At 52.4% G+C, this 16,029-nt stretch overlaps 7 protein-coding genes across 7 annotated transcripts; 4 read left to right on the top strand and 3 right to left on the bottom strand.

Moving 5' to 3' along the window:
• The first annotated feature begins 669 nt into the window (after positions 1-669).
• On the top strand, positions 670-1,930 carry BO72DRAFT_521249 (major royal jelly protein). Its single transcript, XM_040949746.1, has one exon. The coding sequence runs from the start codon at positions 794-796 to the stop codon at positions 1,883-1,885; it is 1,092 nt and encodes a 363-aa protein (XP_040796270.1). The 5' UTR covers positions 670-793; the 3' UTR covers positions 1,886-1,930.
• Positions 1,931-2,308: 378 nt separating this feature from the next.
• On the top strand, positions 2,309-3,777 carry BO72DRAFT_452878 (BTB/POZ domain-containing protein). Its single transcript, XM_040945838.1, has 2 exons — positions 2,309-3,065; positions 3,129-3,777. Exons 1-2 carry the CDS (start codon positions 2,363-2,365, stop codon positions 3,521-3,523), a joined length of 1,098 nt encoding a protein of 365 aa, XP_040796269.1. The 5' UTR covers positions 2,309-2,362; the 3' UTR covers positions 3,524-3,777.
• Positions 3,778-3,911: 134 nt separating this feature from the next.
• On the bottom strand, positions 3,912-6,740 carry BO72DRAFT_440154 (uncharacterized protein). Its single transcript, XM_040943441.1, has 6 exons — positions 6,581-6,740; positions 6,243-6,515; positions 5,934-6,173; positions 4,856-5,867; positions 4,360-4,775; positions 3,912-4,290 (listed from the first exon to the last, which is right to left on the bottom strand). The coding sequence occupies exons 1-6, from the start codon at positions 6,705-6,707 to the stop codon at positions 4,022-4,024; spliced, it is 2,337 nt and encodes a 778-aa protein (XP_040796268.1). The 5' UTR covers positions 6,708-6,740; the 3' UTR covers positions 3,912-4,021.
• A 197-nt stretch (positions 6,741-6,937) lies between these two features.
• Positions 6,938-7,594, bottom strand: BO72DRAFT_440150 (YjgF-like protein). Its single transcript, XM_040943440.1, has 2 exons — positions 7,071-7,594; positions 6,938-7,021 (listed from the first exon to the last, which is right to left on the bottom strand). The coding sequence occupies exon 1, from the start codon at positions 7,508-7,510 to the stop codon at positions 7,100-7,102; it is 411 nt and encodes a 136-aa protein (XP_040796267.1). The 5' UTR covers positions 7,511-7,594; the 3' UTR covers positions 6,938-7,021; positions 7,071-7,099.
• Positions 7,595-8,225: 631 nt separating this feature from the next.
• BO72DRAFT_521245 (alkene reductase) lies at positions 8,226-9,385 on the top strand (the record flags this gene model as incomplete). Its single annotated transcript, XM_040949745.1, has 1 exon — positions 8,226-9,385. The coding sequence occupies exon 1, from the start codon at positions 8,279-8,281 to the stop codon at positions 9,383-9,385; it is 1,107 nt and encodes a 368-aa protein (XP_040796266.1). The 5' UTR covers positions 8,226-8,278.
• Positions 9,386-9,836: 451 nt separating this feature from the next.
• On the top strand, positions 9,837-11,707 carry BO72DRAFT_415251 (60S ribosomal export protein NMD3). Its single transcript, XM_040942566.1, has 2 exons — positions 9,837-9,943; positions 10,005-11,707. The coding sequence occupies exons 1-2, from the start codon at positions 9,885-9,887 to the stop codon at positions 11,461-11,463; spliced, it is 1,518 nt and encodes a 505-aa protein (XP_040796265.1). The 5' UTR covers positions 9,837-9,884; the 3' UTR covers positions 11,464-11,707.
• Positions 11,708-12,091: 384 nt separating this feature from the next.
• Positions 12,092-13,724, bottom strand: BO72DRAFT_472600 (fungal specific transcription factor domain-containing protein; the record flags this gene model as incomplete). Its single annotated transcript, XM_040947149.1, has 4 exons — positions 12,092-12,596; positions 12,678-12,913; positions 12,986-13,408; positions 13,479-13,724. 4 exons carry the CDS (start codon positions 13,722-13,724, stop codon positions 12,092-12,094), a joined length of 1,410 nt encoding a protein of 469 aa, XP_040796264.1.
• Between the last annotated feature and the right edge of the window lie 2,305 nt (positions 13,725-16,029).

The following is a 16,029-nucleotide window of genomic DNA, read 5'->3' as shown; positions in this document are numbered from 1 at the left end:
TCGGACAATGCAGTCTGACTAGAATCAATTCATTCCGATTTAGACCTTGGATTCTGCTGGTCTTGGCTGCAGCATGATATATTACGCCAAGACCTACGACTGATTGTGAGGGAGCAGGGAGCACGCGTCATGCTACGCCGTGTGTAAGCTAGACTATTGGCTACCAACTCCTGATGCATAGATTGTGGCGTCTCGTCCATTCTCGCAGCACGATCTCAATCCGTGAGCAGATTGTACGAGGAAGATCATTCCAAATCTGGCCAAAGCGGCGTAACGACATTCCCTGTGATTCCAGCCGTAACAACATTAGACAGGCTTAATGTGCCGGCAGAAGTTCGGCTGCGGCTAGACCCATGGTCAAGGTCCTCCGACTCGTCATCAGCGATTCTGCACCAACTTTCGCCAAGAACTAAGCTTGTTGTCCGCGCCGAAGTCTGACGGCAAGTCTGATGACCCCAAAGGTGGTTAAACTTCTTCTCAATCTCAAGCTTCTCCCCAAGTGGAACCCTACTCTGCACGGCACATGCGGAGACTAAACCTCTTGCAGATAAGTGCCTCCATCCGCGCCGTCTTGGCAATTTTCGGAGCGGGGCGGGATCCCTCGGAGCCAACGGGATCTGAACTATGTATTCCGTAGTACCAACCTGCTTGCGATCATGCTTCAGCTGGTTCCTGGCCATCCTTCTTCACCACCAGATAGCTTGGTCAGCCATGATCCGCAGGAACTGCTCTATATATTCAGCCAAATATCCCACCGAAATTTGACAGACAGACACGCAGAACATCTCTGATCATGTTTCCCTCTCTTTTCCTCGCCCTCGTGGGCATCTCTGCTCCCTTGGCTGCTGCAAAGACCAACACACCAGGCTTAGAGCTGGTCTACTCGCTTGAGCGCGCCACCCAGGGCATCAGTATCTCCGCCGATGGCCGCAAATTCCTGACACAGCGTTACTCCACGACCGCCGCGCCCCAGATCGTTGAGCTTCTCGCCGACAACAGCACCACGCTCTATCCAGACGCGGCGTGGAACGCATACAATTCCAGTGACCCCAACTCCGACCCGACCACGAGCTTTGTCAGTGTCGATGGAGCGCGCATCGGTCCGGATGGCCGCTACTGGGTCGTCGATGGCGGCTCGTCGGGCGTCAATGGCTCCACCAAGCTGGTCGGCGTCAACCTGACCACCAACGCAGTTGACAAGCTGTACTACCTGGACAATGTCAAGGCGGAGGAGAGCGGTGTTGACGATGTCCGCTTCAACGCCGCTGGCGATGTCACCTACCTCAGTGACACCGCGGGCGCGCTCATCATCCTGAACATGACGACCGGCGACGGCGTGCGCGTGCTCTCCGACCACTCTTCCGCCCAGGCCTGGTTCCCCATGATGTACAACCACACCCTGGTGCCCGGCTACGGCGCCGCCGGCAGCACCCTCGCCGTCGGCCTCGACCAGATCGAAGTCTCCCCCGACGGCGTCTGGCTGTACTACCAGCCCTGCAACGGCGGGCTATACAAGATCGAGACCGCCTATCTCGACGCCGCTCTCACCAACACCACCCTCGCCGCCTCGCTTGGGGACTACGTTCAGGCTGTTGCTCTGACCCCCAGCACGGGCGGCACCACCATCGACGGCAACGGCAACATCTATTTCAGCGATACCAACCTGTTGGCCATCTGGAAGGTGACTCCCGAGGGCGTGGCATCGATCCTCTTCCAGGATGATCGCCTGATCTGGACCGACCTTATGTGGGTTACCCCGGACAAGAAGCTGTGGCTGCCGGCTTCTCAGATGCGTCCTGGTGGTGATGGCCTGATGGCTGCCGGCCCTAACTACATCTTTACCTACCCTATCGAGGCCGGTCCCTCCCCGATTGACCACGCCTAGTGAATAACCGTACCGGACCTGTATCATAGTATTGGCATATCCCCGGCGTGTATTATGGCATTGTGATCGTGTATATCTAAGAAAGGTTATCTCGGCACGAGATAGCGACAGAACATAGAACTTCCAGATAAGAATCCACTCATGGCTTGTTCATGATACAACCTTTGTGCTGTGAATTCGAATTGTAACTGTTCATCGCACAGCAGGATCACGTGACTGTAGCAGCTACCAGGAGGAGGGTCACGGGTCACGGGTCACGGGTCACGGGTCACGGGTCACGGGCCACGGGCCACGCGGCGGTGTCTTCCCGACAGATCCTGATTAGGTCTAGCATCTCGGACGGTGCGGGGGAGCTTTCCCCCATCTGGAATTAGGTTGATTGTGAGTCTCCTGGATTCACACTTGGATTCACACGCCCCACCTGCTAACTGCGCACTCTCCCATACTGCATCTGAATTGATCCTTACACTTATCTGAATGAGCATGATGAGTGTTACCGACCTGTCAACCCACATTATCGACTCTGACGGCGATGTGGTGATCGTCTTACAGGATTCCAATCATGCGTTTGCGCCCTGGAATGAGGCCGGATCCCCGGAGATGGCTCGTCCAGCTTCGTCATTAGCCATCGATGGGGATGATGAGTATCAGGAGAATTCCAACGTAGAACCTGTCGAAACCGCCGGTGACTACAAAAAACCGCCGACAAAAGAGGTTCACCGTATCTTAGTATCCGGAAAACATCTAGCTCTCGCGTCATCCTACTTCAAGAAGATGCTCCGCGGGACGTGGAAAGAGACCACCTCTCACCTCCCAGCAGACCCCCTGGAGTTAGCCGCCAAAGGCTGGGATTTGGAAGCACTCTTGATCGTCCTCAAGGTATTGCACTGCCAAAGCTCACAGATCCCGAGGAAACTGAGCTTAGAGATGATCGCCAAGATCGCGGTCGTGGCGGACTACTACCAGTGCAAGGAAGCGCTGGAATTCTTCTCGCAGACTTGGCTCGAGTCGCTGGCCCAAGAGCCACCAAACACTTACTGCAGGGACCTCTTTTTGTGGATCTGGATCTCGTGGTTCTTCGGTCGCCAGAGTCAGTTCCGACAAACCACCTCGACGGCGGCGTCGCGGAGCACCTCGCCTGCAGCCAGCCTCGGCTTACCAATTCCTGGCGCAATCATTGGTAGGGGACAGAATTCCGGGAGATCTGGGTGGTATCCAGCTGATTGAGATTGGGAATATTCAGGTCTCATCAATGCAACGCGAACCACGGCCATCGCCGCCATTCTGCACGGACTGTACAGCACGCTGGATCGGCTCCTCGACGACCGCTATTGTAGCTTTGAGTGCAACGCCATGCTGTATGGAGCTCTCAGTAAGAGGATGCATTCGAGCGGTCTGCTATACCCCAGGCCCGTGGCGCCTTTTCTGGGTATAAGTCATGAAGAGCTTGTGCAGCAGGTGTTGTCCTTCGAACCCCCAAAGTGGACCTTATGGTACGACGATCGTCCACACAGATGCGCTCAGTCTTCCTTCAAGGACCTCCTGGGCAATCTAAATACTTCCATCTCCGGACTGGATCTTTTTAAGATGGGAACATTGTGCACCCATGATGAGGTGGACACCCTAGTGCGCTCATAGCGCCGCAATGAATTCAAGTCAAAAAGGCCAAGTCGACAATTCAACCAGAGAGAAGTGTATTCAAGAATCGTCTTAGTCTCGAGCGTGATTGATCGCAAATTATGGGTGTTTGTAGCTCGTGTAGCCTGGTTCTGGTAAAGTTAGTTAGTGGCCCTTGACCGAGGGTGGGGGGGAAAGCCTGCAACCTACGGAGGCAATCTACACTCCATTGGCCTTTTTTGACTCTATCGTCTAACACGATGCCTAAGAGAAACAACGTCCAATCGAGCATCTCATGTCATCAATAATACGTAAGGAGATGAGCTTTTCTTCTATGTTGACTTATTGTGTAATATTTTAGATGGTTTAAATCGTAAACCGTGACGGGCTTGCGATCGGATGCCTAACTAAAGTAGAATATGTAATGAATAATTCGTACACAAAGCAACAGACCTTGTCCTTCGTCAAGTGGTTATATAATTTGTCAAGCCTCGAGGAATGATGCCAGATAAAGCTTTATCATCGTGCAGCCACAGATGACCCTGTCTGAGAGCGAACAGAGTCTCGGTCGCACGTATCGGCATAGATATCCAGCCCATCACCGATGATCTTCAGGAGAAGCCACTGCTCATTGCCTCGAATCAACCGCGCCCAGAGCTTCGCGACAGCAAAACCCAGGTAGACACAGTCTGAAGGGATCGACGGTCGGGCCCACAGGTCCTCGTCTCCGGAGGTTCGTCCCTCTTCGACGATGTCGGTGATCCAGCTTACCAATCGTGTCTCGTGCTCTGTGCGTTTGCCATGTCAGTACTGAGGTTTTGATGATCTTCCATGACACAACGCGGAAGAATACATACCGTCCAGCGGCCGCCTCGTCTGACAGTCTGCGATACAGAACAGCCACTTGCTGAGGAAGATGGCGAACTCCAGCCCGCAAAGCGAGTGTTGGATGCTCCAGACGAAGGCATGGCTCTGTGCTACGAAGTTCACGCCCAGCTTGACGGGGATGCTGAGGGCGTGGGTGGCATGCAGGATAGCGGGGAGAAGATGTGGCCCGGCGGGAAGGCGCGGCATTTGTAGCAGCCGGCTGGCTATCTCGTTGGCGTCTCGCGATCGAAGGATTCTGTAGGACCCGATGTCGAGGCCGAGGCGAACATATGCCACCCCGAGGAACGCGGTTGAGGTGAAGGTCACGGGGCCGTTGGGGTTGCGGGGATCCAAGCTCGATTCCGGGGCGCGCTGCCATAAAGAGGTCCACGCGTGAAGGGCATGTCTAAGAGCATGAGCACGCTTTCGATCAGGGCCAATGAGAATTGGAAGGAAGACTCGGTCCTCATGAACTACTCCACTTACCGCATGATCTCCTTCTGCCCATTGATCAAGGATTTGTTCGCGTCGTTGTATGGCCCGAGAGCACGGTATGCGAGGAGGATCTGCTGGATGAGCGCATGCAGCAGGATATAGTTTGCTTGGGGTGATGGCACCGGATGCGCGTTGGGGAATCCCGGCGCCGGCGGGTTCTTCATGATGTGACAGAGGGCATCTTGAAACATCATCTGCTCCCGAAACCCGGGCCTGGTTCGGATACGGTTCCATTTCTCCGAGCTTGGAGCAATCCACTCCAGACAGCTGCATGGCAGGCGAACGCGAATCTCATCGGTCAGGATCACGGAGGGGGTGCCGAAGGCCAGAGACTGCAGGTTCAGGAGGGCAAAAGAGAACAGCTTGATCCTGCGGTCTGTTTCTTCTTGGACCCAGGACCGCCAATCTGTGGCACTAGCATCGGGCCCCTGATCGGCCTGTTCGAGCTGACATTCCCGGATGCATCGGGCCAGGAAGCTTTGGAGGTTGAACGCCTCTCGTGCTAGATCGTCCTTTCCTTGCCAGGTTGCGAAAGCGATCAGTAGAAAGGCGCAGCGTGCGTCGCGCATGGTTTCGCGGTATTGAGCGCTTTTGTGGTCTGGGACAGATCCCTGATGTAATGGAGTCGTACTGTTCCCAGACGGCGCAGCTTTCCCAGCATTTGTCCTTTGCGTTTCACGCGTTCGTTGCTGCAATATATCCGTAGCCGCCTGAAACAGTAGCACCGCTTTGCGATTCTCATGCCGGAACTCAGCACCCAGGGCGCACATAGCTAAGAGACATTCTGGCTCACATTCATCGATCCTGAAGGTTGGGATGTGCACCATGGGGTAATGGGGATAGAATCCATCGAAAAAGCCATTCGCGAACCGTGACAATGAGTGGCAAGACGGCAAGTCGTTGGCCGCTTGAATGGAATGGGCCCGTGTCAGCGCTCGAAGTAGGCGTTCGCGATGCTGATTTGTTACAGTCAGGATTGGCAACGTCAGGACGCCAAATTCCGCTATTGTTGATGTTTAGCTGCGTCTTTAGACTCGGGTAGACGTTGAAGGTGTCTTAGGCGTCTTACCGACTGCTTCTCGCTCGGTTGGTAACTTGCTCAGAGCCTGATCAGGACCAACGGGAAATGCGCCGGATGCTGGTGCAGTAGATGGATTTGTGGTGAGATTGAAGCTGGAATCGCCCGCGAAGATCTGTGTTATGCTGGGCTCAGTTGGGAGATACCATTCGTTGTTCAGCCCCATGTTGTTACTAAACATCTCCAGATCTTGCAGGACCAGCAGATCCTGGGAGCTGAAGAGCGGATTTCCTGCATGAAGTCAATCCCGCTCCGGCGATTTATCGAGATTCAGCATTAGAAGATGCTACTACACCATACCTTCGAGTTGCACATTGGGATATTGGCTAGTCTGGCTTGGAAGGACTTGGGCGATGTCATGAAGATCTGCTAGCTCCGGCAAAGAAGACTGGAAATTGGAATGGGAATACTCTACTTGAGACTGGACATTGCTGGTATTGTGAACCTCTGCAGGTGACGGGTCCTCCGTCGATGGAGTAATCGGAGCGTGGCCAATATTTTGGTGGCGCTTCAGCAGATCTCGCCGACTGAACGTTGCGCCACAGTCACACTCGTAGGGTTTCTCATGTGTATCTAAGAGTTGCCATTATCTCAGCCTCATAGACCCACATTCGGTTTCGTGGGAGTTCTGCACTAACGAATTCGAAGATGTCTTTGGAGATGTTCGTAGCGCCGGAAGGATCGCTCGCAGTAGGAACATATCCGCGGCTTTCGTTTGCCTGCTGATGATGACTCCTGGGTTGGCTCTACTGAAGACAACTCCATACGTGATTTTTTGAGGGTTGGGGGATAATGGGGAGAGCGTGTGCAGGATGAAGAGAGTTGGGTTAGGATGGAGGCATTGGAGATGTGGAGGTGGTAGCCGTCACGTGGCCGTGGATGACGTCAATGACATGTCTAACTGGGGACCTGTACACCTATACTAAACTCATGCTTCTCTATACTTTCATTGTTCATGTGCATCGTACCTCCATATTATGCTAAGAATAGAACCAGAAAGATTGTATAACTGAAATATATATTCGTTACACCTTAGAATTCGCACACACAACAAGCGGGACGGTTGAAACTGGAGAAATCTCCTGGTCATTAGCACACACTCAGATCAAAGATATATAATATCCTTACATCAAGGCACTGATGGAATGGAGGAAACGTTAAGTTTGATTGTTGAATGCCTCAACCTCGACCTCAATCAACATCTCCGGGAAAGCAAGGCGGGGAACTGAAATAGCTGTCCAGACTGGTCGGTGTCCAGGAATGCGCTTCTTGAGCTTCTCGACTAGATAGTCATAAGAAGCTCCCATGTCGACGTGGTAAGTCCGGACAAGATAGACGTCTTCCCATCCTTTCAAACCTGTGGCTTGAAGTACCTTATCGACGTTCTCAAATGCAAGGTCAACCTGCTTCCGAGTATCGCTAGCATCGAGGTCTCCCGAGTTCGTCCAGCCACCCTGCCCAGCGCATTTCACAATGTTCCCGGGGAGAAGAACAGCTTGGGAGTAGTGGCAGAGATCGCTGTGCTTCTGGCCAGCACCATCTTCGTTAACATAGGTGAGGGATGCCATATTTCAATATTGTGGGCAATGAGTGATGAAAGCTGTCTGAAAAGTCTTTGGCTGATCCTGGTGGTCTGGCTTCGAGAATTTATAATGATTGCTGCTGGAGAGTTGCGGTACTAGGCGGCGACTTGCCTGCATGGAGATGACGTGGGAGCTTTTGGGGGCGTCTCGGCAACGTGGAACCGCTCTTGTTGGAGAGTGCAAAGTAAGAGATGAGAACATGGCATGCTTTAATGACTTCGAATCTCAATTCACTACGTGACTCTAGTCGCCACATATCCTGCAAGGCTCTTCTCAATTTCATTGCTGTGGTCGGGTTGCACATGGGTCGGTAGATGATCTAGACCTTTTCCGCCTTCCCTGGCCAAAAAAGGGTACAGTCCACTGCGAGATCTTTTAGTGATTTGAAAAGCGATGATAAATACGATTGGCACTCACATGGTGGCATACAAGCCTCCTGCATTGCCAATTTCATGAGTAGTGGGTTTGTCATTTTCGTTTTGCCCTGCTCGTTGGAGGTGCTTGGAGGTGGTTTGGAGGTGGTTTGGAGGTGGTACCCACAATCCGCCCACAGCCCTACTCGCGGCCAGATGCAGCCGTGGCAAAGGAAACCAATCTCCAAGACCTCCAAAATTGTATAAATCATAAAATCCCAGCTTTGGGAATCATTTCACAGCATGAAAAACAACTACTGTTCGGATGGTCAATTCCTAACCAACAGAAGAAGGGAAATACCACAAGCATTCAAGACACCGCCACTGAAGTCGATCCGCCATGACGCCCTCCAAGCTCTTCGAGCCTCTGCAGATCGGAAACCTCCATCTCGAGCATCGAGTCATCATGGCTCCGCTTACTCGACTCCGCGCCGACGCAGAACACGTCCCTTTACCCATAGCCAAAACGTACTATAAGCAACGAGCATCTGTGTCAGGGACGCTGCTCATCGCCGAAGCCACTCAGATCTCAGCATCCGAAGGTGGGATCCCACATGGGCCAGGAATCTGGAGCGGGCCCCAGATTCAGCGCTGGAAAGAGATCACCGACGCCGTACATGAGAAGGGCAGCTTCATTTATTGTCAATTGATTGCGCTGGGCAGGGCGGCTGATCCCGCTGTGCTTCGTGCCGATGGCGAATATGAGCTACACGCCCCCAGTGCAATTCCCATGGACCCGGAAATGCCTGTTCCCACGGAGTTGAAGGAGGAGGAGATTCAGAGCATCATCAATGACTTTGCGACAGCGGCGAAAAACGCAATTCGAGCTGGGTTTGACGGCGTCGAAATTCACGGAGCCAACGGCTATCTGGTCGATCAGTTTCTTCAAGATGTGTCGAATCAGCGAGTCGATCGATGGGGTGGCAGTGTTGCCAACCGCGCACGTTTCGCGCTGGAAGTTGCTAAAGCTGTGGTGGATGCTATCGGGGCTGACCGCGTTGGATTCCGGCTCAGTCCGTGGAATACTTGGCAAGGTATGAAGATGGCTGATCCGACCCCTCAATTTGCCTATTGTGTGGAGCAGCTCAGGCAGTTGAACCTGGCTTACTTGCACCTCATTGAGTCGCGCGTTATCAACAATGTGGACTGTGAACAAGGAGAGAGTAACACGTTCCTTCTCGACATCTGGGGCAAAACCTCCCCTGTCCTTGTCGCGGGCGGATATACCCCGAAAAATGTGGAAGCTGCTCTTCAGGGTGATTACAGGGACTACAACGTCGCGATTGTCTTCGGACGCCATTTCCTTGCGAATCCTGATTTGCCCTTTCGCATTCGCCATGGACTTGCTCTCAACCCGTATCATCGAGATAGCTTCTATACCCCTATACAAGAGAAGGGTTACATCGACTATCCCTTCAGCACGGAATTTGCCAACGGCAACGCTTGATTTTTTCCTTGGAAGACTTTGGACACGCCTAGACCGAGGACTTAGAGTAAAGAATAGATATTGTATCGTTCCCTACGGGGGTCATCTGGGACCTCTGTCATCTATCTTAGCAACCAAAGAATGCTAATATATGTCTAATATATGTTTAATTGCGGTGCGGACCCTTATGCCGGAACAACTTCATAGTGTTCTACCATTCTTGTATTGGGAGAATAGATAAGAGTTTGATTGGAAATCTAAATTCGCAATAAGGCCACCTCACACATTTTCTTCAGTTGCGAGTGTAGCTGCTCAAGATGTGACAGAAAGACTGCGATCAAGCCTCTGCCATCCCCTTCCTATCTATGATTCACCGCCTTGATTGATAAGCAGCAATGCGAGCAGTCACGTGGCTCCGGATAACGATAAGAGGAAAGGATGTATTTCTAATCTTATCGAGCAACCCCGCGGCTTCATCTTCACATCAACAATCATCGCCACCCAGACAGATCTCGTTAAAATGCAGCAGGAGATTCCCATAGCAATAACGCTGGACAACAGCGAAGAGTCAACTCCCACGTGAGTACCTAAGGTCCAATTTGCCTTCCTCATAGTCCTTCTGCTAAGCTCTCTTCCCCAGGACACTATGCTACGAGTGCGGTGCGCCTTTAAAGGGAACGACACTCTGCACTGACTGCATCAAAACCTCGGTCGACATCTCGGCGGGCATCCAGCGCGACGCGGTTGTACACTACTGTCGGGACTGCGAGCGATGGCTCTCACCCCCGGCAACCTGGACGGTCGCCGCCCCGGAGTCGCGCGAGCTATTGGCTCTGTGCCTGCGCAAGCTGAAACGCCTCAACAAAGTGCGGGTGATGGACGCCTCGTTCATCTGGACGGAGCCGCACTCGCGGCGCATCAAGCTCAAGCTCACGGTGCAGGACTCGCTGGACAACGACGCCCTCGTCCAACAGAGCTTCGAGGTGACGTACGCCGTGCTGTACCTGCAGTGCCCGGACTGCAAGAAGTCGTACACGCACAACCACTGGCGGGCCAGCGTGCAGGTGCGCCAGGCGGTCATGCACAAGCGGACCTTCCTCTACCTCGAGCAGCTGATCCTCAAGCACAAGGCGCACAACGAGACGATTAACATCAAGGAGGCGCGCAACGGTGTCGACTTCTTCTTCGCGCAGCGCAACCACGCGGAGGCCTTCGTCGACTTTCTGCATTCCGTCGTGCCCATCGAGGTCACCAAGTCCCAGACGCTGATCTCGGAGAACATCCACACATCCAAGAAGTCGTACAAGTTCAGCTACTCGGTCAAGCTCGTGCCAGTATGCAAGGATGACCTCGTCGCATTACCGATCAAGCTCGCGCGGCAGATCGGCAACATCGCGCCCTTGGTGCTGTGCCAGCGCGTCGGCACCTCCATCACCTTCCTTGACCCCAACACCCTCCAGACTGCCGACCTGCAGCCCAAGATCTACTGGCGCGCGCCGTTCACGCCGCTCGCGGAGGCGCCCAACCTCGTCGAGTTCATTGTCCTCGACATCGATCTCACCGGTCAAGGCGAGGGCAAGTGGCAACTCGCCGAGGTGACGGTCGCGCGCGCCTCGGACTTTGGCGGGGATCGGCAGTACTTCACGCGATCGCACCTTGGGAGCATCCTGCACCCAGGCGACTCGGTGCTGGGTTACATGATCACGGGGGCCAACTTCAATAGTCCCGAGTTCGAGGCTCTCGAGGAGTCGAAGACCTACGCCTCCCGGATTCCCGACGTGGTGCTGGTGAAGAAGCACTACCCACGGCAGCACAAGAAGAACAAACGCAATTGGAAGCTGAAGCGGATGGCGGTCGGGGAGAGTGAGCTGCTGCCCACCGACCACGAGCAAAGCCGCGTGGAGAACGATCTCGAGATGTTCCTGCGGGATGTGGAGGAGGATGAGGAGCTACGGGCGACCCTCGCGCTGTACAAGAACAAGCCCAAGGATGATGAAGTCAGCGTGGCGGGGACCGAGTGGACCGATGGCGAGGTGCCAAAAATCAACATGGAGGAGCTCTTAGATGATATGGATGCGTTGGAGATCCATGAATCTTAGGGTATATAGTATTCGGGAAGTTTAAATGTACAAGATGCTACATCCTGGCTAATCTTTCTGGAAATTCTCTCAATATGTCAATCTTCATAGACAGAAGAAAGAGTGTATCGGATGATTGAAGTCCCAGGAAGAACTAAGCTAAAACATAATCATGCCTTGCTTACTTCTGTGTCAGGGGTGATTATGTCATGCTTGGCCCGAGGCCTCGCCGCCCGCCACGCCACGATGATACATAGTCCCGTCCGTAGAGAGCCTTGGCTAGCGAAATTGATCATTCATCCACATCCGTCACTTCTTGATAGACTATTTAGGTTTGAACCTCGTCTCTACCTGTTGTTTAGCACCCCACATGTTTTGTGCCTCCCTAGGTTTATTATCCCACGTATCAGGTATAGGTGACTGGGGTGTAATTAGCAATGAATGCATCCAGAGACACTGGTTCGAACATTATACTTATTGAAACACGAGTCAATTGAGGTCGGGGCCGTGCCATTATACCTGATGGATTGGAGGTATTTTCTCACCATGTTTCCCCTGTGGGGTTCCAGGGAACGCAGATGATCTGCCAAACAGCCTATACGTACAGCATTTATTATCTCGGTAAAACGGGTATTAATAGCTATGTAAGTCACTGAGCACAAGTGACAGGCATGAAATCAGCGAACTCGGCTGGGAACTCGAAGTCCAAGGGAATTGTGATCGACGGGTCCATAAAGGCAGGGTGGCTCTCCCTCTCATTTGGGGTCCATGTTTCCGACAGATCGGACGGGAAAGAATTGGTCGTTGTGTCGGCCCAAACGAGTGTCCCAGGATGATGAGCGATGGAGGCAGGGTCGCCCGCATGAAAAGTTTGGTTGTGAGGCTGCGAAGGTCGCACCTGGGTAAGCGTGGAGGCGTCCCTGACTTCGGCCGCATTGCCCCCGCGGCTCTCCATGTCAGAGAAAAGCGACTGCGAGAGGGCAATGAATTCCTCAAAGAGACGTTGTATGACCGTGACGTGATGACTACTCGAGATACTGGGCAAAAGAACCGTCGCCACAGTCTTGAGAAGGTTTATATCTCCCAGATTTGACGTCGTCACGGCGTTGCAGAACAAGACGAAACACGCGGTCAAGGGGTAAAAAGTCAATGTCCTGTTTGGATAGAGCGAGATTGGTCAGCGTTGCGGGCAATATGGCACAGAACGATAAGAGAGGGTGGTCCAAATGACTGACCAATGGAGGAAGCCGATGGCACGGTCTTTCTCGTTGATTAGGCATATAGACAACAGTGACGATAGCTCTTGACGAGCAGATTGGAGGAGCAAGTCTCCCGACCCAAAGGCCCGCCCTTGAAATTGGTCAGAGAGATAGAGAATCGTGGTTCGGATGGAGTGGTGCGCGAAGCGAATGGCAGCAATCTCGTTCTCAGCATCAAGGCCCATCCAACTTTGCGCCGAAGACGCAGATATCTTGTGTTGTAGTCAGCGTCAGATCGCATGCCTATGCGTCGGGAATATAAAGCTTGTTGAAGTAAAGCGTACCTGCTCAATTTGTTGCTCAATCTCATCCACTCTCTGTAATAGCGATTCGACGGAACAGCGCGTGGCAAGTGGCACTGAATGTGAGGCGCTCGACAGGATGTTCTTGAGTAATGATAATGTGTCATCCTGTACTCGGGCCATGGCAATATAGATTGCCAGAAGATCGGCGGTTGTGTCGTGAACATAATCGTCAAGCATCCCGGGCTCGATCTCGAAGAAGGTTCGCGAAGGTTCGAACTTCCACGCGTAATTCTTATCTAGCATATAACACCAAAGAGCGCAGAAGACTTCCTCCTCTGTCCTGGGTTTCCGCTCCGAGTCAGGACTCGCCTTATCGAATCCTAGGTCAGTGGCTATCCGACAAGCAGTCCGAGTCAGTTCATAGCAAAAGTGGGTGTTGCCAGAGCCTTGATGGAGGAAAACCTATTGCATCTCCGTTAGAAATCGACAAAAGCACGATGTATCACAGACGTTAGGTAAGAAATATACCCACCCCGCAAAGAAGGGCCTGAAGAAGTGAGAAGGAAGGAGTGATCGTGAGTCGAATGCGCTCTAACGCTGCCTGTGCGGTGCGTTTATATTCGACAGACCGAAGTCGCAGATGGTCGGTGAGCTCGTCATCGTGCTCCCCAATCATGAGAACAGTCATTAGGAATTTGTGAGCGGCGGCGTTGACGCAGACACTGAAGATGTCTCTCTCATCATTCGAGACATCGTTGGACAGCAGCCTTAAACACATACCCTTTAGGGTGGTCTTGGAAACGTGTTTGAAATAATCTGACACGTATATTCCAAACTTGGTACTGCCGATGTCTTGTTCAACCGAGCAAGACCGTATTAGCCCCGGCGCGCATAGCCGTTTCCTTTCAACCTGGCATTAAGGACGTTTCTTACCTTGTAGCATCCAAGTCAGAAACTCAAGAGGCACGCCTCGTTCGTCCTGGAGGAGTGGTCTTAGCCCTTGAGGGGCGTGAGTTGCACGAACCAAAGCTAAGCGTAACACTTCCTGCGCTTTGCAGACCAAGCCGTGCTCGAAGTTGCCCATGTGGCCCGGAATCTCAAAGCGAGTCTCGATTGATCGATTTAATGGCACCCACGCAGCCAAGTCACAACCAGCTGGTATTGGTTGATCACTACCTGTAGGCTTTGCCTCTAACCTGGGTACAGGTGTGTTGCTTGTTTCAATTCTCCCAGTTGAGGTCTTTGGTTCTTGCTGTAAGCCAGACCGTTCAATGGACATGTCAGTCTCAGTCAACGCGACCTGCTCAAGTCGACTAGGGGCGAGTGCCTGAACGGTGGTTGTTGCTGAAGTCGTCGTCTGAACTTTAGGATTTAGGATTCTTTTCGGCAAACGTCGCCGTATCCGCTGTCTTTGACAAGAAAGACCTTGATCAAGGCAGTTGCTACATGGTAATCCTCGATTGCACCGGACCTGGACAGGAGATCAATGTGAATGTCGGCGCTCTAGACTGCTAAAAAAAAGGTCTGGCATTTTGAACACAATATCAGGGATGGTAATTTACCTTCCGCGCATGACAAGAATCGCACTGTGTAGATGTCAGCCTAATTACCTTGGCGGGGAAGACTGGCGGGTGGAATTACATACAGCTGGAAAGGGGTAGATCTGTTGACGATTGTAGTCTGTGGCCTGCATGATCTGTCATTGTCCTAGAGCATCAAATTTCCATGCTCCTGTGATGGCTATCTTATACAATGATCTCAGATTGTGAATACCGAAGCGAGAGATGTAAGGCGCAGCGAAAGCCCTGCAGGCGATTTTGACTGCTATTTTGACTGTGGCGAAGACTTGACTTATGCTTGGCGATTAGTAATATCACCTGGCATTGCTATGCACGCTCAGGAAAATGGACAAAAATACATTTCTACCACCAAACTTTAACGCCTGAAGCCCCACAAAATTGCACGGTAGCGGAACAGTACACACGCCAATTGGTCTGGTTTCGTCCGCCATAAGGCAATCGCACCTTGCCCTGAAAGAAGATTGTTACAAAATCCGCCTCCCCGACTGGTGAAAGGCCTGGAAATTGTAGCAATAAAACCGGGGTAGAGGGTTCATTGACAGACAATTAGTCCAGTGCTGCTCGGGAAAGTGTACAGTGCCTTGTAGTTCATTGAACGCCAAGCGCCCAAGACCACCTTCAACCTCGAACTACTAGGTAAAAATAAAGAGCACAGGGCCATCTTCCAAGGCTTAACAATGAGAAGATCGAACGTCACTTGGCTCGCAGTGACGCCAGAAGCCAGGTCAACTATTCGCGCTGGCTCGCATGGCACAGTAAGTACAGCATGGAGTAAAAGTGAATGTTGTATCTAGCCATCCTCGTCGGGGCCCGCGGGGCCGAGGTGAGCCTCACTTATCAGAATCGGTACATATACAGTTGCAGGGCAAGGTTTAGCTTGTTGTAAGGCGCGATTGTGTTTGTGGAAGTGATCAGACATCTTGGGTGCCATAATTCAAAGTTGGCTTGGCATTCAGATTAGGCACGCTGGTGATACACTCCGAACTCCCTTTGTCTCATTCGTTATCTCCGGCGCATATCTAATAATGAGTCGGCCACTTGGGAATATTCTTTCAGGAACCATGACGTCCCGTTGAGTAGTAAGTATGAGTGTCTCACAGCCGCTCAGCAAGGTCATACTTGCCCATCAAATCTGAACTTCAGTGGTCGCCTATTGAGGCCATCAGCATGATAAATGAAGCCCTCTCAATAAACCCCCCTTTTTCCAGAAATTTACAGGATCGCGACCGAAGAGAATACATCCATGATCTGGGCAGGAAGCGAAGGCTTCTGTTGAGGTGATGATTGGGTAGGGAAGCCCCATACTTATTCCGAACCAATGGGAGTTCCCGGTTACTCTTAGCCCACCGGTTGCGCGCGCCCCGCTCTTATGCCGAACCCCCCGGCTTGGAACTCCCTCCCCCGGGCCGGGACTGACTCGGGATTGTATGTAAATCTTGTCCCATCCTGTAACTCTCAGCTAGACAAAGGTTTATCTGACTGAAAACAGATACATGAAACGTG

This window comes from Aspergillus fijiensis (assembly GCF_003184825.1).
Source record: "Aspergillus fijiensis CBS 313.89 unplaced genomic scaffold BO72scaffold_79, whole genome shotgun sequence".
Lineage (NCBI taxonomy): Eukaryota > Fungi > Ascomycota > Eurotiomycetes > Eurotiales > Aspergillaceae > Aspergillus > Aspergillus fijiensis.
This window is presented reverse-complemented; position numbering and strand designations above follow the sequence as displayed.

Coding starts and splice junctions, on each gene's coding strand:
- BO72DRAFT_440150 (XM_040943440.1), bottom strand. CDS start 7,510: ATGGCATCCCTCACCTATGTTAACGAAGATGGTGCTGGCCAGAAGCAC.
- BO72DRAFT_452878 (XM_040945838.1), top strand. CDS start 2,363: ATGAGCATGATGAGTGTTACCGACCTGTCAACCCACATTATCGACTCT. Junction 3,066..3,128: donor AATTCCTGGCGCAATCATTG/GTAGGGGACAGA, acceptor GGGAATATTCAG/GTCTCATCAATGCAACGCGA.
- BO72DRAFT_415251 (XM_040942566.1), top strand. CDS start 9,885: ATGCAGCAGGAGATTCCCATAGCAATAACGCTGGACAACAGCGAAGAG. Junction 9,944..10,004: donor AGCGAAGAGTCAACTCCCAC/GTGAGTACCTAA, acceptor TCTCTTCCCCAG/GACACTATGCTACGAGTGCG.
- BO72DRAFT_440154 (XM_040943441.1), bottom strand. CDS start 6,707: ATGGAGTTGTCTTCAGTAGAGCCAACCCAGGAGTCATCATCAGCAGGC. Junction 5,868..5,933: donor AACCGAGCGAGAAGCAGTCG/GTAAGACGCCTA, acceptor CATCAACAATAG/CGGAATTTGGCGTCCTGACG. Junction 4,291..4,359: donor GACGAGGCGGCCGCTGGACG/GTATGTATTCTT, acceptor GCAAACGCACAG/AGCACGAGACACGATTGGTA.
- BO72DRAFT_521249 (XM_040949746.1), top strand. CDS start 794: ATGTTTCCCTCTCTTTTCCTCGCCCTCGTGGGCATCTCTGCTCCCTTG.